The sequence below is a fragment of the Mytilus californianus genome, unplaced genomic scaffold (genome assembly GCF_021869535.1).
Source record: "Mytilus californianus isolate M0D057914Y unplaced genomic scaffold, xbMytCali1.0.p SCAF_2, whole genome shotgun sequence".
NCBI lineage: Eukaryota > Metazoa > Mollusca > Bivalvia > Mytilida > Mytilidae > Mytilus > Mytilus californianus.
Window position 1 is genome coordinate 113863964 of NW_026262668.1, and position 25365 is coordinate 113889328.

Below are 25365 nucleotides of genomic sequence, written 5' to 3' on the forward strand. Positions count from 1 at the left end.
ATTCAAACACATAAACATGTACATATGTATGTATATACGGCACACAAACATACAAACACATAAGCATGTCTATGTTTGTATATACTGAACACAAACATACAAACACATAAACATGCACATGTTTGTATATACTGAACACAAACATGTCATTAATGCATCGATCTCTCGATCTTTCTAACATTGATTACTTTACATATAATTGTTTTTTAAATGATATTTGATCTATATATGAAGATTAGGTAACAAGCGAAATAGTTTCACTTGGACTGTTTTTGACAAAACATGAACATAGACAAAACCTTCATTGGAAACGACTAAATGTTTACCTTACATAGTTATAGTTTATATTGTTGCTTCACCGGTAATGTGTAAGGTATGTATATTCCTGTTTCGTAACTTTTTTCAGTTTACATGTAAAACATATAAATGTATTATATAAAATGTGTATAAAGCATAAAATATTCATAAATAGATATTTACAGTGGCACTTTCAAATTTCAGTTATAACGTCTTTCACTTTTTTTGAACGTTGAATATTTAATAACAATAACATTGCATAACAAACAATCTCAAGTTTTTAATATTCACTGTAATTCATTAATGAAAGAAATAACTATCAATTATGGTTTTAATTTTTAATTTGTAAACTTTCATATCAAGATTATTTAAATTATTCTATTCAAATTATTTGTATATGTTTATGTTTATTTTTTAAAATCTTTCCTACATTCTTGCAAGATGCAGTTTGTATGAGTTTTGATTCTTCTTTTGGTATCTTCCGTCTCATTTTGGTATTGAAAAGTTATCTTTTTGTAATATCACACAAGTACTTTGAAATAACGACTATAAAGGGAATTTATACGACTTTCTTATACAGACTACACAAAAGTCACAATGGTAATGACTAATATTCCATCATCGAGATATGGGAGGAAAATCAACTGTTCCGGAAATCAAGAAGGATGACTGGAAAGATACTGCTCTGCGTGCTCATAACAAAGTCCGCAAGCTACATAATGCACCACCTTTAAAATATTCCAAAGATCTCAGTATGTACGCTCAAAATCATGCACTTTATCTAAAAACTAAAACAAAAGTGCATAGAAGTGGTATGTACTGTCAAGGAGAGCATATTGGTGAAAATATTGCAGAACGTATTTTACCAGCATCCGTCAAAGAATATGGAGGTATGCTATAAATAACTTTACAATCCTAATCAATCACTGGGGTCTCCTTTGGAATTTCAGTCAAGATGAAGAACTGAATCTTCCTTCACTGTACTTGGTATCAAAGTTACTTAAGTGTCCTTACAAACAACGTAATGTTATTAGGACTGACAAATGCTCCACGAAACTTTCCACATTATTTTCTAGTTCATCGAAGTCAGTGTTACTGTGTAGGGTCGATGTAATATAAATACCAACAATTCCAATGATCTGTTAGAGTACATACAATCTAAATCTATTTCCAATAGTATAATAACAGTTGTCTTCTCAACCCTTTACACTACAATCATTCTTTATCAACGAACGAAAGTTTTTTGCCATGTTTTTGTCTTTCTTTCTTCGACTTATGAGTATTGATTGTCCCAGTTTTTTGCCATGTTTTTGTCTTTCTTTCTTCGACTTATGAGTATTGATTGTCCCAGTTTTTTGCCAAGTTTTTGTCTTTCTTTCTTTGACTTATGAGTATTGATTGTCCCTTTGGTATCTTCTGTTCATGTTTTTAACAACGACCTGTCCATGAAGCAGTTATCACAACTTTACAATTTATCGAAAACATCATTGAATAATAAAACATGTGTCTTTTTCGAGTATTGAGAAAAATGGTCATACATACGTTTGAGTGCGAAAATTAAATACACCGCGTTTCTCATACAATTGAATTTTCATTCAATGATTTAAATTATTTATATAAAAAGATCATACTCACGAGCTGCCTTCGAGGAAAGATTAAACGAGATTTTAGTTTATAATCTTGACAGTACATAGATCTATCATCAAAATATAGACAATACAGACACATCATTCCTAAAGACTTGTCAAAAGAAAATACGATGATCTTAATTAGATAATGAATTTTCTATGGTAATCTTTGTCGTTATGTTAAGTTTTGAAACAAAGACAGTTTATATTGTATTTACTACTTTTAACTTGGATATCAGATCAATAAAAGCGAAATTGCAGTTACATTTTTGAAATCAAATTTAGCTTTCATGTTTGGCTGATTTAGATTTGTTTCCTTATTTGCTTTACCACCATAAATTTTAATGTTTGCCTGAGAAAATTTCTCCATACTACTGTAAACGAAATGTTTTTATTTATTGAAAGTTGCATGAATATCGTTGAATTTTCAATGATACAGTACAAATAAGAAATTGCTGCTCACCTGCCCAAAGAGACAGCGTCATGCAGCTTTTAGCATATCATTTGGTCCTGTCCCCACGCCGTGCCATATAAAAATTAAAAAAAATTGTGGTATGATTGCCAATGAGACAACTCGCCACCAGAGACCAAATGACGTATATGTCACCGTACGGCCTTCAACAATGAGCAAAACCCATCGCCTGTTCGCTTACTCTTTACATTATCATATTCTTCTTCTAGGCCAGTTTGAACTTTGTTTTGAAGGGATACTGTATATATAACCCTTCTTTTATGACAAAAACGTTTTCTCTTCTACAATAACAATAACATTTATTTAATTTGACTGTCTAAAAGATTTCTGATTTCATGACCGGATGGAATGTATTGCAGCTTGATGACACAATGCCATAAGAAATGATATTTCATTTTCTCTGAAACCCGTTTGAGAATATATACAAATTTGACCGCCCCAAGACCCGTTCATGAATTTTGTTATATGGTATTTGTCAGATGAAAAAAATGATTCAGAGGCATTTATTTTTATTCTAATCGCTCAATTTAAGTTCTTCTTTTATCAGACACCACAAAGCCAAATGTGTCAATAATTTCCATATTTTCTTTATAGACCGCGCTCTGACGTCTCACGTCCCCAAGTAAGACAAGCTCGACAATCTTAAACTATAGTTTTCTATTATATTGTTTGGATTTGTTGTTTTTGAGTACTTTGTGTATTAAATACGATAAAAACAAAACATTGCGAAAGGATAAATTCTTCTGATGTGTCCCAATTGAAGCCTTTGATAATATTGCTTTAACCGCCTCACTCGATGTAACAGTAAATGCTTTCAGTGCATTTTAAGTAAAAGATTCGTTCAAATAATTATGTGAATTTAAGTGAAGTGAATGTAATTCTAATGGTACAAATAAGGTAATAATGAATAAACCAGGTGAGCCATCATTCAGAATCCTAAGTTAAGCATCTACTTTTTATAAATATAATCACATATAATAAATAATAAAATTATGTATAACGTAACATGTTTGTTGTGGGTGAAATGACCTTCAGTGATCAATACATTATACTCTTATGTAGGAAATGTCAAACAGGAAGTTATACGATGATTAAAGACTAATTTCATTGGATGATTGGACTGCTGTTCCAAAACGGATAAAAAAACTCTAAACTAGTTAAATTCCAATATGATTTAAGAGAAAACAGTTAATCATATTTTTCAACGGAAGGACCTCCTTGTTTTGTCAGTTTTTGTTTTTACATTTCAACTTTCATAGGTGACCGTGTCTATACAAGATAATGCAAATATCTTTATATCTTTTTAAACAGGGAAGGATGTGACACAAGACTGGTATAATGAAATAGAACAATATAGTTATTACGACAACGACCCTCCAAATCGCACCAAGACAAGTAAGAAAATACATTGAATTGTAAAGGTCATATTCAAAGATTTACCAACGATATATTTGTTCATTTTAAAGAGTACTTTGTAAAATTAAAGATAAGTCAAACTAAAAAAAATATTATTGATTTGTTAAAGTATTGACGCTTTTAATTTTACCATTAAAAGAAAACAAAGTTTATCGACAGGTTGTAGGTATTCCTATGGGCACTAATTGCGCCCCTTTAATAGCAGATTTATTTTTGTACTGTTATGAATCACAGTTTATGACCAAACTCAGTAAAGACCCGTCTAAATTGCATTTAATTGATAAATTCAACAACGCTTACCGTTATCTTGATGATATTTTTTCGTTAAATAATCAAGAATTTTCTCAATATACTGCCGAAATTTACCCAAAGGTAAATCAAATTTAAACGGTAACAACTGTCCTTTCCTAGATTTAGATATTTCGGTTTTACACGGGAAACTCCACACTAAAATTTACGACAAAAGGGACGATTTTTCGTTCACTATTGTTAATTTTCCCTTTTTGGATGGTGATGTTCCTTTGGCACCATCTTACGGTGTTTATATTTCACAACTCGTTCGCTATGCCCGTGTCTGTTGTGACGTTTTTGATTTTAACGAACGTAATCTTTGTATTACTGGTAAATTATTAAGCCAGGGATTTCGTTAACACAAATTACTTAAAACCTTTACTAAATTCTTCCACAGATATAAAGATTTGTTTTGAAGTTTGGTTGTTACACAGTACCTTTAGAAAACTTATTTCAAACGGGATTGCACATCCTCATTTTTACGGCAATAAAATTTAGAAACGATCCTGGTAAACTTATCGATCCTTTAAATAAGCTTATTCTAAAAGGTTACCAATTCAACACTGTAATTAGATCATTAAATATTGTTTTTATTGGTACTAATATTGATTTTGTTATCAGTAAATTAAAAGCAAACTAAATATTATTGTTGTATACATTTACACATTCATTGATCTACAATCTGTCGATACCTGTATCTTGGCATTGCACAAGGTCGTGTTTTTCTCTGACTGTTTATGACGTCTTTACCCTTAATCCATTGGATGTTGGATGTGTACGGATTGATAATTTAGTCTTAGATGCATGATTTTTTTTATTAGTTGTTAGTGGCTTTGAACTAGCTGTCAGTAACTGCGAGTACTCTCAGATCTGTACTTAGTGTCTTTTTGTTGTTTGGATGTACAAGTACCCGGCCACGTCCACTTGTATTTTTATTATTTGTATTTTTATCCATCTGATGAGTTAAGCCTCTTTCAACTGATTTTTATAGTTCGTTCTTATGTTGTACTGTTACACCACTGTCCCAGGTTAGGGGGAGGGTTGGGATCCCGCTAACATGTTTAACCCCGCCACATTCTGTATGTATGTGCCTGTCCCAAGTCAGGAGCCTGTAATTCAGTGGTTGTCGTTTGTTTATGTGTTACATATTTGTTATTCGTTCATTTTTTGTACATATATTAGGCCGTTAGTTTTCTCGTTTGAATTGTTTTACATTGTCATTTCGGGGCCTTTTATAGCTGACTGTGCGGTATGGGTTTTGCTCATTGTTGAAGGCCGTACGGTGACCTATAGTTGTTAATTTCTGTGTCATTTTGACTCTTGTGGAGAGTTGTCTCATTGGCAATCATACGACATCTTGTTTTTATATTAACAAAAGGACGGTCTTTATCAGGAGAAAGAGAGTCTCAGAGATTGTATATTCAGCAGTTTTATTACATTATACATCACAATAATGATTTTTTTTAATCTTTCAGAATGCCGAAATTTTACACAGCTTATCTGGAAGGACACAAAGGAAGTAGGATTTGGTATGACAGTGAAAGGAAGGCGCGTGATTGTAGTGGCATGTTATAAACCTGTTGGTAACATAAAAGGAAAGTATCCTGATAACGTTTTGCCACGTCTCGTTCAGGAACAATCTGAAAGAAGATTTTCCAAGTGTTTGTCTCCACGTGATAATGAATCAGATGAGGACGATAACATTTGACATTTGTGTTAGTAATGATATAAACAGCACTAATTATACTGCACTAGATGCGCATTTCGACAATTAATGTCTCTTCAGTGATGATCTAGCAATTAAAAATCTTTAAGGTATCCGTAATGATATAAAAAAACGTGGTTATCTAAGATTGTTTTAAAAGTAAAACATCTCTAAAATATGTGATTTATTTTAAGAAATGATAATAAACTATTCATTTACATGCTGTTCCGATGTTTAACGACATTACGTCCGTTATTTTCCTGTAACACCCGTTTTTGTGATCACGATGTCACTAATTGTAAATATTCCCTAATGTCACGTGTAATGACGACGTTAAAATATTAATATTTTCTAGTTGATTAAACGCAGAGTGCACGTAATTGGGCGGTACTTCGGATTTTTTATGATTTTTTTATGCATTTAGAACTCCTTAACTGCATTAAAAGATATATGTAGCATTTATATTTTCAAAGATAAAATCGATTAAAAAATTGCAACACAAATGTTTAAATGTACAGAATGCACGTAAAAAGCCGAAATATGCAGTTTTAAGCTACTAGAAATGTCTTCAACTGTCTGTGATGGCAGCCTATTCATTAACCGCGCTATCTCTTCCTGAAACTAACGTTCCTTAAATCGGTTAATGTAATAGTGCACCAATTGTATTCAAATGCTTGCTTGGTTTACATACACCTTCGTGCTCATGGAATAATGCTTATCTATTGTATCTTAAACTTGAAATTTTTTATGGTACATACTGTCCATTATCAAAATAGTCACATGTTTTGTTTGACAATAAGATATGATTAAATTGAATTTAAAATACTTATCTCAATTTATTAAAATATCCAATTTAGTTTATTTTATTGAATTCAAGACCCCCAAAGATTAAACAACCAACCAACTAACAAACCAAAAAATTAAAAATTAACAAACAAAAAAACAAACAACAACACCAACAATAACAACAAATGAACAAAACAAAGCAAAACAGAGGAAGAAGGAAATATATAACAATATAAAGATAAATAGCATGAAATATTACATCTAGGAAAACCCAGATGCACAAAAAGCAACTAACAATGATGTTATGGAAATCAATGTTATATGCAATTGGTTTAACAATGAGTAAAATTTAAGTATTTTTTCTTTGTTGGGTATAAGAATACTCACATTGGTATATATGAAGCTTTAAAGTTGTTGTTTTTGTTGCAGTATTCCCCCTCATAGTATGGTTATTTAGTAAGGATCTTAGAGTACTATATATTCAAGACTGCATGTTATTTGCTTAAAGGTTAAAGAAAACAACACATTATAAATTTACTGCGCTTAAAGCGCGTATCTGTATTCAGCTTCATCAGTAACGTTCAAACCCAAATTTTCAAGAACCAAGGATTAATAAAGATTTGAATACGTGCAGAGCTTTATGATCAAATATGACTTGTTAAAATGAAATCAAATCCACCTAGGGTCGCCTGAGGAAGTTAGAATCTTAGTTAACTAATCATTTCTATATTTATCTACGGATAATTGAGGAGGAGTATGTTCTAAACTCGTATCACGAATGAGGAACTGACTGCTGATCTGATGAATACTCTTGGTGACTAACATTCCACCAGCAGAGAAGAGGTTGTTTTCCTTAATAGTTTTGCTTACAATACATGTATATTGGAGAAGTGAAGCTATTGTTGGTAGAAGTCATTAATCCACGCAGATTTAATCTTATCCGTTAAACAAAGACTTTTTTTCAAAAACCAAAACCTACAAAGTCGAACCCTATGTGAATCCACCAAAATGAAATACGTCTCTGTCTTCACAAGGCAAAAACTTTCTCTGAATCTACAAAACAAAATCTTTCTCTGAATCTACAAAACAAAAACTTTCTCTGAATCTACAAAACAAAATCTCTGTATAAATCATAACCACATGTGACCATATATTTCTCCCATTAAGTAGAAACCTCTGATTTGTTGAATTTGATAGTTTGATAGTTGTTAAAAATTGCCCAACTGTCAGAATTTAAAAAAAGATGTTTACCCTTTTTAAGTATGATGATGATAATTTACAGAAGTTTCAAATTTTAGATGTTCAATGATTAAATGAAACATTTACACGAAGAAGCTATGAAATAATGGTGGAGATCTAAGAGTTTGTTTATAAGAAATCAATATGGTGTGTTTTGCCATGTTGCTTATTGGATAGTGTTACAAGTCGAATTTGTCAAACAAGTTACTTTTTGCTTCATACTGACAGACAGGCAGACTAATCGATCGAGATATATATATATGGGTGGATGGATTGATGGAGAGAGAGAGAGAGAGAAAGAGAGAGCAATAATTCCCAAATGCCAATCAACAAAGACACAGATAAGGTCACATTATATATTTGAACATACAATGACTACGATGGTACACATATGGAGAACATGTATTCAAAATAATTTAACAGCAATTTACAGTACTAAAAGAATAATGTCACATAAAGTGTCCATTAATCACAGAAGACTGAGAAAATTCTGACAGATTGATATTTTTGCGGTCGATTTCAACAAAATTATAATACATAATATTTATGAATTAGTTTTTTGCCAAGCTGTCGATTTAATTGTTTATCTAATGTATGATTTCTTTATTCAATGCGAATATGATAATAAATTTTCCAATCATATACCTTTATTTTTTTTTATTATTTATAACTCATGAAAAGGCGATTCTATTCGCATATTTGCAGGCATTGAATCTAGTATTTTCATTTCAATTATAAGTTACTTGTTTACTATTTCAATATACACTTTCTCAAAGGAAGTGACATTCCCCTTCTTCCTTCGTCCATCTGTTCTTTAAAAATATAACTGAATGAAGAAATGCATGAAAAGTTTGATTCCCATAGCATACATCTGTTCCAAAATCGCATTATGAACATCCCCGTAACTTTTACATAAATGTAACTCTCTGTTTATAAAATCTTCCTTCGATTATTTTTCACCAAAGGCGTCTTAATGTTCTATCTTGTTCTGTTATTTGCCGTCTTACACGATGTGGTATTGAGTAAGCCCAATATTATTTTTATTCTGGTGGATGATTATGGATTTAATGACATTGGATATCACGGTTCAGAGATCCATACCCCTAACTTAGATAGCTTGGCAAATGATGGAGTTAAATTAGAAAACTATTATGTACAACCAATATGTACACCTACTAGATCCTGTCTGCTGTCTGGAAGATATCAGGTAAGAGTAGAACAGAATATGGTACAAGTAAATTGCATCTCAAATAGGTCCTGTCACTGTCTTTTATCTAAGCGACTTGAGATCAGCAAATAATGCCACGCTCAAGACAGATGAAAGGGCATGCAATTCGGTGTTGGTCGTTAGTTTCTGTCTTTCATATTTGTTTTTTCGTTTATGTTTTTTCAATATTCAGACTGTATGTTTCCTGGTTTGAATGTTTTACATTTTGTCTTGTTGGGGACTTTTATAGCTTACTATAAGGTATGGGTGTGGTTCATTATTGAAAGCTTAGTTTAAACAATATTTATTCAGATAAATCATCACATAACGATATGATACATTTGAAATAAATATATAGGATTCAGAAACAAGCAAAGTTGCTTTTACAAATCTGTCTCCTAGTACACAATTAATACACTTAATAGGCAAAACATAAATATAGACATTGGCATGCTCTGCAATAAATATATGAATGAGAAAAAGGTGAAAAGCACAATAGAAAAAAAAAGAAGAATAAACAAAAATATGAATTGAAAGCTTAATGGTGACCTATAGCTGCCTACATTCATGTCATTTGGTGTCTAGTGAATAGTTGTCACATTGGCAATCATACCACATCTTATTTTTAAAATATATCATGTTCTATCCTCTTATGCTGAACCATTTCTATTATTTCGATCACAATTCTATTTACGGGCTCACAGATATAATTATGTCGCCGACTTGTGTCTGTGTATATATGTTACAGTGAATTTGTATAATCAGGGATTCTAAATAATCCCTGAAATTTTCAGGGATTATGTAAAATAACTGGTTAGTATAGGGATTATATATAATCACTGAAATTTTCAGGGATTATGTATAATCACTAGAAAAGACGTCAGGGATTATGCATAATAACTGAAATGAAGAAACAGTTTTGTGTATGAAGAAAATGAATGTAAGTTAAACTAAATAATTTATAATATCAAATCATAATAAAACTTCATTATAAACATCCTAAAATATTTCCATACACCAAATTTGTAGACCTATTGCATACAGTATAAGAAAAACAGATCATAACAAAAAAACTGAACTATAACCACTGAACCATGAAAATGAGGTCAAGGTCAGATGACACCTGCCAGTTGCAAATGTACACCTTACAATCCTTCAATACACCAAATATACTAGTCCTATTGCTTATAGTTACTAAGATATGGACTTGACCACCAAAACTTAACCTTGTTCACTGATCCATGAAATGAGGCCGAGTTCAGGTGAAAACTGTCTGACGGGCATGAGGACCCTGCAAGGTACAATGTACGCACATACGAAATATAGTTATCCTATTACTCATAATAAGAGAGAAATTAACATTACAAAAAATATTTCACTTTTTTTCAAGTACTCACTGAACCATGAAAATGAGTTCAAGGACAATGGACATGTGACAGACAGAAACTTCTTAAAATAAGGCATCTATATACAAAGTATGAAGCATCCAGGTTTTCTACCTTCTAAAATATAAAGCTTTTAAGAAGTAAGCTAACGCCGCCGCATCACTATCCCTATGTCGAGCTTTCTGCGACAAAAGTCGCAGGCTCGACAAAAATGATAACCTTAAAGTATAATAAAAATGTAAGGCATAATATTTTAAAATGCCACACAAAATTAAAATATTAAGCACTATATATTAAAATGATAACCTCAATATATTTTACACAAAATACAAAAATGTTAAGCACAATATATTAAAACATTCATTAAATAAATTTGGATGGCAGAAACTTTTGCACATTTGCCCTGTTTTTCTACAGGCACATCTACCTGATTCGCATCTGTTTTACTACACTATCCACATTAAAAAAAACCTTGTCTTTCTCATATCGAATCAGATTTTACGGCATGTCTAAGAGAAATAAAGTTTGTAATACAATCATCTGAAGGTACCCAAAAAAAGGGAATCAGCAGCCGTGAACTGATTGCTGATGCTAGCAGAATTCTGTTGCGTTATTTCTCTCAGAATTGAATTTCATGTTCTTTATCCCCTCTATGAACAACGCCATCAATTCAACTCGAATCAACCACTGATTTGTTATAAAAACTAGTATACTTATGAGACGTAAATCATATAAATGGTACTTCTGTTTTTGTATATCTAGTTTTGACAAATTTTGCTTTTCACAAAATATATATTTGTTTCGTCAAATATTGAAGACTATCTATTTTTAGATCCATGCCCACCAACCCCGTCCCCTCCTATAGTACTGCATAATGCTGTAAAGAGTGTAATATGTATGAAATATATAGGATAATAGCAGCCTTAAAACAATTTAAATATATACTTTGTTAGCAGATAGAATTAAGCAGGATTTTAGTCTTTTTTACTTGGTTCTTTTGTCATCAAAGTAAAAATACCATTTTTTGTTCCTTTTTCCATAGCTTGCATTTTGTATTTTCCTCTGCTATACTTATTTGTTTGTGAAATATTGTGGTTCAACATACAGTTAAATAAAATATCACTGGTAAAACCTTTCCCTTATTTTTTTTTTCATTATTGATAATCCCTGAAATCATATTAGGGAATTTGTAAAATAATTAGTAAAATGTTCAGTGATTATGTAAAATCACTGGTCATTTTCAGGGATTATATATAATCACTAATGAGTTTAGTGATTTTACATAATCCCTGAAAAACCAGGGATTCTACATAATCCCTGATTATACAAATTCACTGTAACATATATACGTAGACAATACTTATCAGACACATACTTCAGAGATCATTCTGTACACGTACTAGCAGAGAGATGATCTGCCCAAAACACAAAACTAACATAAAGAGACGAACAAATATTTAAGAAGAATTAAGCTCGTTTATTCCCTAAACTATCCCTATGTATACATGTGCATGGCGTCAACACTCGATCCTTTTTACCAAAACCTGCACAGTTACAAATAGTATTCCTTATTTGGGAAAGCAAATGATAAAATGAAAAACTGACAAAATTTGTTAGGCAGATAGTGATGGTTATTGGGATATAAAACACATAATATGCTCATATATATGCATACATAACTTCGTCTTTAATTTAGCATGTAACATCAGATTTGCAATTTATCCTTTTTTTCTCTCCTCGTTTAGATTTGAACCTTTGCTTCCGTGACATCACCTTCTGCATTGTTTCAAGTGCCCTAGACCAATCGGCCAAGTAGGCTATATAAAAATTTAGCTTTTGTTAGAAGATCAATTCCTCACTTCTTCGACTTGATCTAGGATTGCATCGCAGTACATCATGTATTATCGCATGTAGATGGAATATCGGCTTGTTGTTTGTTTATTTTTTTATCGTAAAGGATGATACAGCTTAGGGATAGGAATGTGAATTTATGACGAGGTTATTGTTTTTTTTTTTTTTATCTCAACATCTCTATGTTAATCTAATGTGGCAATCAAATAGTGTTTCCTTTTCTATTTTAAAATATTTCGTCGTTTATTGAAAGATGCTGTTGATATTATAGCTTAGGTATGTACATTTAAGAATTAAAAAAATAAACTAATACTAACCCAAATGTATTTTCGGTGTTTAAATTCCAAATCTTACCGATGTTGTGCAAATACTTTCTGCATAAAACTACAAATGAAGGGTTATCAATAAATTAATTTGTGTCATAAACAAATGTAATATCTCACTGGTGAGGATACACAACCGACTTCCAAAATCTTACTGCATACTTTAATTTTATGGTTTGAGATTCTTGATATATTTACAGATTCATACTGGATTGCAACATGGGAATATAGCGCCATCTATCCCGAATGCCTTGCCAACCGATAGTCTGACTATAGCAGATAAAATTCAACAGGCTGGATACAGTACACACTGTGTTGGGAAATGGCATCTTGGTTTCTACAAAAAAGAATTTCTTCCAACAAGACGAGGATTCGATACATTTTATGGTGAGTTAAATAATATACAATTCACACAAGTTTAACTATGTTATAATGGCTAAGGCAATGCCATATCCTAAAGAACAAAGACCTAAAAGTAGCAAAATGGGCTACCATAAACCATAAATATAACAAAGACAGACAGCTGACCAATAGAAGAACTTCTTTTGTTGTTGTTTTTTTTTTTACTCTAGTAGATAGTTGTCTCATTTGCAACCATACGACATCTCCATAATGTATTATTTAAAAGACAACCCACCAAACAAAACGTCACACGAAAAAACAAATAATGAGCAAGTCAAAATCCTCCCTCCCCCCAAAAATAACATGAAAAAATAAATATAAATATAAAATATACCAATTTGAAGTCTCTGTTATTTAAAGTTTATACAGAATGATGAAAACGGTTTATCTTCCTGGTGAAATTTATACTCTTCTTGCAAAGCATTCCTTAAATGCGTTAAACACTGTAGAATTGACTCACAGTAAACGAATTGATAAAAAAAACAACAACAAAAAAAACAATTATGATATAATTTTGTCAATAGATATAAGAAGATGTGGTATGAGTGCCAATGAGACAATTCTCCATCAAAGTCAAAATTTATAAAAGTAAACCATTATAGGTAAAAGCACGGTCTTCAACACGGAGCCTTGGCTCACACCGAACAGCAAGCTATAAAGGGTCCCAAAAGTTACTAGTGTAAAACCATTCAAACGGGAAAACCAACGCGGGTCTAATCTATATAAAAAACGAGAAACGAGAAACACTTATGAACCACAACAACAAACGACAACTACTGAACATCAGATTCCTGACTTAGGACAGGTGCAAACAATTGTAGCGGGTTTAAACGTTTTAATGGTACCAAACCTTCACCCTTATCTGAAGCAATAGTGTAACATCACAACATAGAAAGACACACTATAAAATATCAATTGAAATTGCTTAACTCAATCAAAAGACATATTAACACCCGTGAACATACACTGAACAAATAAATTTGATCTATGATACAATGCAAATACAAAATAAGTCAATGCATGTTTGTTATTTCTAAACAGGTTTTCTGGTCGGTTCTAAATCCCACTATCAGCACAGACGTTGTCACAAAGGAATGTGCGGGCTTGATTTTAGACAAAATGAACGACAAATACGAACCAATCGAGAATATTCGACTACTCTGTTTTCACGACGAGCTGTGGATATCATCAATAGTCACCAATCGTCTCAGGTATCTTATCCAAAGTCAGCAATTAAACTTCGGTCCTAAGCGAATACGTTGTGCAGTCTATGTATCCTCCGTTAACCAGTTACAACATTTCCTTTATGCAACAATAAGTTACCTATTTCTCGATATCTCCAATTATTTTGAAAAAAGAGAAATACATTTATAACATGCAGATTAGGCGTTAGCGACGCGGATAAAGGCAATAACTGTTAAAATCAGTAATGCGTTTATAAAATAAACTTATCATAGATACAAGGATTAAATTTTGTACGTCAGACGCGTGTTTCGTCTTCAAAAGACTCGTCAGTGACGCTCGAATCAACAAAGTTAAAAAGGCCAAATACAGTACGAAGTTGAAGAGCATTGAGGGTCCAATATTCCGAAAGGTATTGGCAAATACAGTTGTGTTTTATTAATAACATTATCGATACCAGTTTTACTGCACTAGATGCGCATTTCGACAACTAATGTCCATTCAGTGATGCTCGAAGCCAGAATATTAATAATTAAAACCTAATGCAATAAAGAAGACCTAATTATATAAAAAAGGGCAGAGGTCTATAGTTCTTTGAAACAGCAATTAACGTTCTGTTTTTGCTTAAGCAAAGGAAAGTTCTGGCGTGAATTAAACACCACACACCTTTTGGTCTTCGTCAAAACGGAACAATTGTCCTCCACAAAAAATAGTACACCAATACAATGCTTAAAAGAAATAACAACAATGACATTGTTTTGTTAAGATGAAATAAAAAAGTATTTTAATGTGTGGTCAAATAGATTTCTTAAATAATGCACTGAAATCCTTTTTATATACAGCAACAATTCGAAAAAAGAAAGAAAGATGTTATTTACAAAATATATTATATTGAAAAATATCGTAAAATTTTCGTCAATTTTAAAAATGGATGATAACCGTGAGTACAAAAAGGTTAGTTTTTCCCAGTTTGATGAACATATACATTTCAATCATTAATGGCTATTTTTTATTTACTTCATATATTGTAGATTGATAAAGTATTGTTTACCTTCATTTGCAGCCTTTGTTCGTGTATGTACCATATCAAGCTCCTCATTCTCCTCTACAAGCACCAAAGAGATATATTGATCAATACAAAAATACCATTCCGGACAAAAATAGACGACAGTATGCAGGTACTTTAGAGAATCTCATGAGATATCCACTAAGATATAATACAGCTACCCCAAACATACTTGTACGAGATATCTAGATTTTACTGTACACTTCTAAAAAAAAACTCGACATATATTGGCAAATGTATGGAACGATGTATTGAAATTCTCAAGTCTGAAATAAAAGAGTCCATCCTCTAGATAAACGACAGCTAGTCGATAAAGATTTCTGTTGTCTTTTATGAGTGAACGTATGATGTCCTTGAGTAAAAACACAGTAGTCATCTTGAACTTACTAAAATGAAAAGTTTCAGTATCCAAATTTAAACTTAGATTGAGCAACAATTTAAACAGTCATGTCGCGCGGTTAATGTATGTTCAAATACACATTATTTGTTCTAGAAGATGTGGATGCTCCGAATCTTTATTTATATACATGTTTTTGATACTATTGGAGGGATGACATATTTACAACCTTGTGTAAAACTATTGTCCTCACGTTTGCTTCATTGCCAATTTAAACATACTTACATAATCGATAAACTTAATTTTCAATTAAAAAAAAAAAGTGAATAGTGAAAACAATTTCAGAACCCTTCACTTCGTAGCAAAAAAGGGCACGAGTAGCGTTTGAAAAGTTTCAATGTCTCGCGCAACCTCAACGGTCAAGTTGTTATGCATGGCCTATTTTTATTTTCCACACACTTATAAGTTTCGACATTACCATAAGCAACTGGTCGTTCAAGTAAAACAAACTTTCATACAAAGTGTTATGTTTATTTAGAAAGAAAATATTGCAACTAATTAAATGTATTATGCTGTGCAAAACACTAATCTAAAAGCCTACTTATAAATACTAACTTCGTTAGAAAAAGGCAGATGAACCTCATCAGCATCATGAATGAACGAAACTGAAGAATAAGGACACAATTGAATGTTCGACATGACACACAAAGATTTTAGAATTTTGTTAATTGTGTATTTTCACATACATTTACAGTTGACATATTTTGTTTTCTTTGGTAGGAATGGTTTCTGCTATCGATGAAGGTGTTGGTAATATAACGAGAGCCCTAAAGAGAAAGGGACTCTGGGATAATACCATATTTATCTTTTCAACAGGTAAGGTCATACTGATAAAATATAAAAGTATAAGCTCTCAACAGATAAATTATTCAATTAAAATGAATTTCTATCATCTCACAAACAAAGAACTTATTATCCCCTGTTTGCTTTTACAACTGACAACAAACATCACTTACTTTATTATGCCTCTATATTATAGAAATCAAAATGACTTTTACAGCACAGTTAATTTACTAAATTTCTTGCAAAAGTACATGTGTGCGAATATTTTTTCCTTGCTCTTGAAGAAAAAAATAGTATTAAACTGATGAGACCTAACTTTCAATTGCATTGTTTCTGAAATTTAAAATGTCCCAATGTATGTACCATATATGGCTTCATAGTTATCAGAATAGCAGTAGATGAAAATGAATTTAAGACTTTCAAAGACAAATTACCTAAAATTTTCCACAAACAAAAATGATCAAAAAGATTTCAATATAAGTTACGTAGTCGAATCCACGAATTAATCTCGCCGCAATAAAGCCTTTTTGTGCTGAGGGGGCGTAAAGCGAACATCAATCTATCAATCAATTATTAATCGGCCTTTCCATTTTAGTACATGATTTATTATAATGATACTATGTTCTTTTATGTTTGGATTTCACTTATTAACATGCATACAAAATTAGTCAATTGACAGCTTTACCACACCATTTGTTTTAGGTTTGTTTCTGCCATTGGAAAACTATGTTCTTAACATAAATCACAAACTTAGATGTAAAAATTATAGGGAAATACGACACTACATAATATATGTAACAATCATATATCTTCCATGTTATTTAAAACCTAACACCTTCAATATTTGATAATTTTTGTCATGTAGTTGCCTTGTAAAAACCACACTCTATAAAATAATTATTCTTTCTAGATAATGGTGGTCAAATCAGTAGAGGTGGTAATAATTATCCATTGAGGGGAAATAAAGGAGGTAATTTTGAAGGAGGAATACGTGGAGTAGGATTTGTGTGTGGCGGACTGGTTAAAAATAAAGGGACAGTATCTCAAGAACTTATGCATGTTACTGACTGGTTTCCAACACTTGTTAATCAGGCTCAAGGAAATTTCGTAGGGGTAAAACCTCTCGATGGTTTTGATCAGTGGAATTCGATAAGGTTTGTCCACATTCTGTATTTAGCTAAATCATGATAAGAAATAGAACCTTGTTGTGGAATTCCTTGCCTTTGACTTTAAAAGAAAGTAAAAGTATAAATGTTTTAAAACAAAATGTCAAGCTTGAAATACAAGAAGAGAACTTTTCGCAGTTTTAATGTCACAATTTTACTATAAATATACTTTTTATTCAAGTCAATGGTATTTGTCTGTCTGTACTATATATGTGCTCTTGTATGCAGTGTAGTATGTTTTTGCTTTATTACCCTTTTGTTTATGTATTATTATCTTTTATAGATTGTGTTTTCTCACGGTACCCAAATTTAACCTAGTACCGAATTGCGCCTATTTAGCAAAAATAGCAGCGGAAGTCTTACAAGTTTTCTTAGAGAATAAACGATCTGTATTTTTATGATTTGACATTATGCACGCCTTTCAACATAGCTAGATATATTGGAATATACACAAAACATTCACAGTATAAATATCAAAGATGAAGTATCCACTGGAAAAAGAAAAATCTACGGAAACGTCGCCATGCGACGTCCATAAAAATATGTTGCATGATCCATTTCTTAAAAAATGAATAATAAGCATGGACCATTGTCAAATTGTTCTAATAAAATACTTGGAGAAATAAAACAAAACATCAGTTATTCGATTTTTACGGATGTGAATTTAAGCATGGATACAATTTGGGTACTCCTCATAACTGAATCACGGATCGTTTAGAGGTCGGTTCAAACCCATTTTTCTATGATTCAGTATGAATTCAAGAACTATATAGTAAATAAGGATATAACTACAAAATAAACACAGAATAAACTTTGTCTGGATCATAAATAAACGTAAGTGAAAAACTGTTAAAATAGGTGCAATTTGGGTACCCTCACGTTATGTAGATTAGAAGGCCACTGGGCGGATTAACTGTTTTGTTAACTGTGTAACCTTCTGAAAATAAAGAATGTATTATTATTAATTATAGAATATTAAACTTAACTTAATATGTCTATGTGAATATTTATACGAAACCTAACTTAATATGTCTATGTGAATATTTATACGAAAATACTTAACATTATTTTTTTTATGTTTTTCATGTAAATATAATTGTTCAGTTCAAATAAATAAATAATTATCAGAACTTAAAAAAAAACTATTCCTGCTAAACTTCAAACTCTGTTGCATGGTTATAGCATGTATAGTATAGACAAGAAAACGTTAATTTTTCTCAAAGTACAGAAAATATATTGCTTCTAGTCGCTTTTTATAGAGTATAGATAATTGCTAATATAAACGTTTTCAATTTATCTACTTTGTTGTTTGTTTACTCCGATTGAAATTGAAAAAAAAAATCGGTTAAAGACATGGATCACTCTCGTGATGTATATAACATTCTATTATTTTGACAACAACGGCTTCTGATTGCTTTAATTTAAAATTAAAATCTTACTTTCAGAATTAATATTAATTCCGTGATTTAAATCACCAAATTGTTCTTATGACAAATAAATTTACGAGCAACTCGACTTTTAGAAAACAACGATCCGTTTGGTTTCAATACTTGTTCATCAGAAGGAATTTACAAATGTTGCCGTTGTTCACCCCCCCCCCCCTTTAAACACACTTTCCAAAAAAAATGAAGAAAAAAAATCTTAGGCGCCAAGAAAAGTTTTAAGGCTTAGAAAGAACTGAATAAAAATATTTAAATGCATTATATCTTTCAGAAAAATAGAAAAAAAATCCTTGATTTTGTGATTCGTTTGGCATAAATTTGGCAACTAGACTAAGTACCCCTTTAAAGTTTACAGTATTCAAAGCCATACACAGGAGGGGTTGCTTGAACGTAAATTAACTTTAGACTCCGTAGATTTTTCAAATTGTTAATTAAATCTCATAAGTTTTTTTGGTAATTATACTCCAATGTTTAGGCCAAAGAGTCCTTTGTTCATATCCTCCCGTCTTCTTTGGGAGTTCTAATGTGTTGACAATCTTTAAGATATATGAAGTTTTTTTGTATATCCAGTTTGAGCGAATATAAAGCTTATATGTCAAATGAGCAAGAACGGGTACATGAGTCTAAAGATATTTTCATTAATTTTACTTCTTTATTTTTATTTTTGTTTCTGTTTTATGTTTACTTTCGATATTGTTCATTGCGTGTATGTTTACTTTCGATATTGTTCATTACGTGTATGTTTACTTTCGATATTGTTCATTGCGTGTTTGTTTACTTTCGATATTGTTCATTACGTGTTTGTTTACTTTCGATATTGTTCATTACGTGTTTGTTTACTTTCGATATTGTTCATGTTTGTTTACTTTCGATATTGTTCATTACGTGTTTGATATTGAACAAATGTTATGTTACTAAATGTTTTAAATATTATTAAATCTTTTTAAGTTTTGCATAATACATATTTATTTTTGATTTTGATTTAATATATAAGTGGAAGAGAGAAGAGCCCTAGAGAAGTCATACTACATGGCATTGATCCCTTAGCACGACCGCAGGGTAAATCGTTATTAAACAGTAGTTTTGATACGAGGACAAAAGCTGCTATTCGATATAAAGACTACAAACTTCTGACAGGAAATCCAGGTAAATATTAACTTTGTTTGCAACATTTATACATGTATATTACCGTATAGCTTGATCACGAAACTCCGTTTGATTTAATGGCAAAGATTAAGGAATTTACCTGTTTTTTTATTTGTTTTGGAGGGTTTGTTTTTTTTTGCATTTTCGAATGCAAGGCATTTTTGCAAAAACATTATTCTCTCTCTCATCGAGACTGTCACCAATACATGTTCAGATCTTGTTGGTTATTAATTGCTAGTAAATATCTGTTTTAAATGCAGATATATATGTTTAAATGCAACCGGTTTAAATGCATACCATTTATAATTTTGTTCGCACAACTTTTACGTTTACATCAGACACTCAAAAGTTATATGAAATATTGTATTTGACAATATACAATTATGGCCCGTTGAAAAGGTGAATATCCAAAATTGTCAACACGAGAAGTTATTACCCAATAGAATTGTTTGAAACATATGTAAGGTATAATAATACAAATTATTCATCAAAAAGGGATTGAAATTGCATATCAAATTTACAGATAGCCCAATGAGAAAAATATTTTTTGACGCAAGGCTTTCATCTACATCTTTTAAAGTTTCATATTTTTTTCCTGTTGCAGAAGGTGGTAATGTACATATTTGTTTTGTACTTCCATCTACTAGTTGGCACTCCTGGTCTACGGGGTCATGTAAATTTTTGGTATTCTTTTAGAATCCATCGTTCGTAAACTTTTAAATCATCAACTTCTTCTCAGAAAATGTTTGTCCAACTTAAACTTGACAGGATTTCCTAACATTTGTTGTTTATACCAATGCATTATTCTTTTGAAAATTCCAAGGTCAAATTTGATATCATTTATATTTGATCCCTTTTTGCCAATTGGTTTTGACATTAACAGAACTGCGACGATGAGCGGAATAATTACAATCATAATCATCAAACACATACAATAGTTTAAAAATACAATAATATAATTGTTTCGAGTTAATTCATATTTTGCCAGATATCAACTGTAACAGGATATATGTTTTTTGTGAATCTATTCGAATAGATATTCCCTCTGTATCTTCCTACAATATCACATGAAACCAGAACCGTATTACCTTGTTTGCCATAGAAACGAGATCCAAGAGATCAGCGCCTTATGTATGCCCAAACTTTTATTTGAAACTATTTCTTGTAATTTGTGTATCAGAAAACGTAATATTCTCTGTGTACTTTTGAATTCCTTTTTAAGCGTAATACAGCCACCAAAAATTGTCTTTTTTGTCAACTATACAAATTTTCTGCATCCACGGTATAATATTTGCCACTTAATACTCCAATAAATAGAGCACTGAACCAGGACAATGGTGCACAGAACGTGGACAAAGTCATATTAACCTCAGGAAAATTTCGTTTTGCGTTATTCGTTTGTAATAAAAATCGTTGTAGTATAAGTGGTGAAAAAGTCATCAATAGAATTGTTGTTTTAATTGTCGTTCTATTACAATGTTATAAAACCCACACCACCGATAAGGACCAATTCACCATCCAGCAAAGAAGATTCTCTCGCAGGACAACGTAAGTCAACGTGCGTTTGTTAAACTTGAACCATGTACATGTAGATACATAGAGATATCTTTTGGTTTTTGTGTTGCTGGGTTGCTGTCTAATTAATGTATACGCAGCATTTCCTCTAACTCATACGTTAAAATAAGTTAGATTTGATTAGGTAAGAATTTTAACGTTTACGAAGAATAAGTGGATACTATATTATTACGATTGTATGGCATTCAATATCAGAGTATATTTTCATTTAAGGGTACAAAACTTATAATCCAAACCCAAGAACAGGTTTGGCAAGAAAAATACCGGAAGAGTCAAGAAAGAAAAACGTTTGGTTATTTAATATAAAAGACGATCCTTTAGAGACAACTGATTTATCAGCAAGACGTCCACAAATAGTAAAGGAAATGTTAGAGATGCTAGCTCAGTTTGAAAAATCTTCTGTACCTGTAAGATATCCGCGTAGTGATCCACAGGCAAATCCTGAATTACGTGGTGGATTCTGGGGACCATGGCGTTAACGAATATCATTCTCCACTACGCATGTGCTTTCAAAACTCTCTCTAAGGAAATTAAATTAGAATTAAAATAACATGTATATAACAACATAAGTAGATATAAGAAGATGTGGTATGAGTGCCAATGAGACAACTCTCCATCCAGGTCACAATTTGTAAAAGTAAACCATCATAGGTCAAAGTACGGCCTACAACACGGAGCCTTGGCTCACACCGAACAGCAAGCTATAAAGGACCCCAAAAATGACGTGTGTAAAACCATTCAAACAGGAAAACCAACGGTCTAATCTATATAAAAAACAAGAAACGAGAAACACTTATGAACCACATCAACAAACGACAACCACTGAACAACAGGTTCCTGACTTGGGACAGGTGCAAACAAATGCAGCGGGTTTAAACGTTTTAATAGTCACCAACCTTCACCCTACCTGAAACAATAGTGTAACATCACAACATAGAAAGACACACTATAAGACTTATTCAGTTACATTATATAGACTATGTAACTATGTTTATACAGAACGGCCATCTAGTATTTGAGGGGTATACATGTGGTGATGGTAGCAATATATAATGATTTGAAGTCATTGGGGGATTTTGTCGGCCACGTTATATTTTGTGATAAAGCATTCTATTGCATTGCTTACTTTGACGACGTTGAATAAATGGGCAAAGTGGTCTAGTTTTACCAACTTTAGAAATATCAAATCTAGATGGGGTATCTTCAAAGGTACAAGGACAATAAAATAGGGTTAAAAAAAATAATCATATGTAAGTTTTCAATTCATGAGTTTTTAATCTCAGAAATAAGGAGTAAGAAGGTTGGTGAATCATACTGATTTCAATCTACGTCCAATCATGGAGTGCTGTGAAATATAGTAAAACTTGATATTGGATCGAATAAGAAAAATGTAATGTTGACGTGGTAACTGGTGGCTTTTAATAACTTTTTGTTATAAGTCGTCAAATATTCAAGGTCAAAGGTATTTCGAATATAATCTAGACAACACTGTAGAACAAGTTTAATTCTAATTTGGGTTTTTTTTTTCCAATTGTTTGTTTGATTTTTATTTATTATTTTGTTGATTTTGTTTATTTTTTTTTGTTTCTAGTCTTTTGTTGTTTTTTGTCGTTGTTTTTTGGAGTGGGGAAGGACATAACGACATCTGTTTTTTTTGTATATCAATTTGCTGGTTGACCTAAGATAGAAAATATGTTTTTGACGTTTTGTTTGTTTGTTTGTTTTATTTTGTTTTGTTTGTTTTGCTTTGTTTTTATGTTTTTTTGCTTTTGCTTTTTTGGGAAGGGGGCCTGCGGGGATAACAACATTAGTTAATAGATCAATTTACCCATTGAACTTAAGGGACCTAAAAGGAACAGTCAAATGCATATCAACTTTGCCTGAGGGATTTGGAATCTTAGTTTCCTAGCAATTTCTTACTTCATCAACGAGGAATTTTAGAAAAATATGCTATAAGTCCTGTCAATTTATTAGCACTGACTAATGAGTTGATGAAACCCTCCGGGACTAACTGTCCACCAACAGTGGAAATTGATTCAGTGCTAGTATATGAAAATAACACTTTATAAATTTCGTGCGTCCTATGCTCTTTTCTGTATTTAGATTTATCTGCTACGCTTTTCTGGACTTAACTTTATCTGCAACGCTTTTCTGGACTTAACTTTATCTGCAACGCTTTTCTGGACTTAACTTTATCTGCATCGCTTTTCTGCAAGGCACGAACCCAAACATTTGAAAATCAGGAATGTATAAATACTAAGACGAGTTAAGTCTTAAGAGTTGTGTATGACATAAAAGGACATAAGAGGAATAGCCATATTCATGTAAGGTTAACTTTGCCCGATGGAGTTAGAACCTTAGTTTCCGAGTAATTTCTTAATTCATCAAAGGAAAATTAAAGAAAAAAATATGTAATAAATCATATCTAAATGCTGTGATTGAAATAGAATTTTTTTTATTTGTTTTAATTTTTTGATTTTTAATTTACATCAACAAACTTTTTTCCACTGCATAACACGAAACGAATAAACTACAGCACAATATAATTTGTCACAGTTGTTGGTCGACATCTGTCCAAATATTACTGCAAGCTGCTGCTATGACAATGATAATGTAGGTCTACATCTGTCCAAATATTACTGCAAGCTGCTGCTATGACAATGATAATGTAGTTCTTCATCTGACTAAATATTACTGCAAGCATCTCTTGTTGTTGTGAAATTGATAATGTAGGTCTATATCTACACAAATATTACTGTAATCATCTCATACTGTTGTTACAATGATAATGTGGGTCTACATCAGTCCAAATATTACTGCAAGCATCTCATGCTGTAATGACAATGGTTATGAAGGTTATATCTGTCTAAATATTACTGCAAGCATCTTGTGCTGTTGTTACAATGATAATGTAGGTCGACATCTGTCTAAATATTACTGCAAGCATCTTGTGCTGTTGTTACAATGATAATGTAGGTCGACATCTGTCCAAATATTACTGCAAGCATCTTATGCTGTTATGACAATGATAATGAAGGTTACATGTATATCTGTCTAACTTTTACTGCAATCATCTCATACTGTTGTGACATTGATAATGTATGTCGACATCTGTCCAAATATTACTGCAAGCTTCTCATACTGTTGTGACATTGATAATGTAGGTCGACATCTGTCCAAATATTACTGCAAGCATCTCATGCTGTTGTGACAATGGTAATGAAGGTTATATCTGTCTAAATATTACTGCAAGCATCTTGTGCTGTTGTTTCAATGATAATGTAGGTCGACATCTGTCTAAATATTACTGCAAGCATCTCATGATGTTATGACAATGATAATGAAGGTTAAATGTATATCTGTCCAAATATACCTGCAAGTATCTCATGCTGTTGTGACAATGATAATGAAGGTTATATCTGTCTAAATATTACTGCAAGCATCTTGTGCTGTTGTTTCAATGATAATGTAGGTCGACATCTGTCCAAATATTACTGCAAGCATCTTATGCTGTTATGACAATGATAATGAAGGTTACATGTATATCTGTCTAACTTTTACTGCAATCATCTCATACTGTTGTGACATTGATAATGTAGGTCGACA

General features: G+C 31.8%; 2 protein-coding genes across 3 annotated transcripts; both read left to right on the plus strand.

The window, feature by feature from the left end:
- Positions 1–250: 250 nt before the first annotated feature.
- Positions 251–6634, plus strand: LOC127730789 (Golgi-associated plant pathogenesis-related protein 1-like). 2 transcript variants are annotated; one of them, XM_052239367.1, is made up of 4 exons: positions 251–373; positions 878–1187; positions 3709–3792; positions 5580–6634. In XM_052239367.1, the coding sequence occupies exons 2-4, from the start codon at positions 926–928 to the stop codon at positions 5810–5812; spliced, it is 579 nt and encodes a 192-aa protein (XP_052095327.1). In that variant the 5' UTR covers positions 251–373; positions 878–925; the 3' UTR covers positions 5813–6634. The 2 variants fall into 2 exon arrangements, with proteins under 2 accessions (XP_052095327.1, XP_052095328.1); XM_052239368.1 differs by lacking the exon at positions 3709–3792.
- Positions 6635–8800: 2166 nt separating this feature from the next.
- LOC127730780 (arylsulfatase J-like) lies at positions 8801–22291 on the plus strand. The gene is made up of 8 exons (XM_052239331.1): positions 8801–9041; positions 12801–12987; positions 14044–14213; positions 15248–15362; positions 16368–16463; positions 17341–17584; positions 20033–20184; positions 21973–22291. Exons 1-8 carry the CDS (start codon positions 8808–8810, stop codon positions 22236–22238), a joined length of 1464 nt encoding a protein of 487 aa, XP_052095291.1. The 5' UTR covers positions 8801–8807; the 3' UTR covers positions 22239–22291.
- The last annotated feature ends 3074 nt before the right edge of the window (positions 22292–25365 follow it).

Bases quoted from the DNA above. Each gene is read 5' to 3' on its own strand.
- LOC127730789 (XM_052239367.1), top strand. From the start codon at position 926: ATGGGAGGAAAATCAACTGTTCCGGAAATCAAGAAGGATGACTGGAAA. The intron at 1,188-3,708 runs GTATGCTATAAA...CTTTTTAAACAG, and splicing joins ATCCGTCAAAGAATATGGAG to GGAAGGATGTGACACAAGAC. The intron at 3,793-5,579 runs GTAAGAAAATAC...TTAATCTTTCAG, and splicing joins TCCAAATCGCACCAAGACAA to AATGCCGAAATTTTACACAG.
- LOC127730780 (XM_052239331.1), top strand. From the start codon at position 8,808: ATGTTCTATCTTGTTCTGTTATTTGCCGTCTTACACGATGTGGTATTG. The intron at 9,042-12,800 runs GTAAGAGTAGAA...ATATATTTACAG, and splicing joins TGCTGTCTGGAAGATATCAG to ATTCATACTGGATTGCAACA. The intron at 12,988-14,043 runs GTGAGTTAAATA...ATTTCTAAACAG, and splicing joins AGGATTCGATACATTTTATG to GTTTTCTGGTCGGTTCTAAA.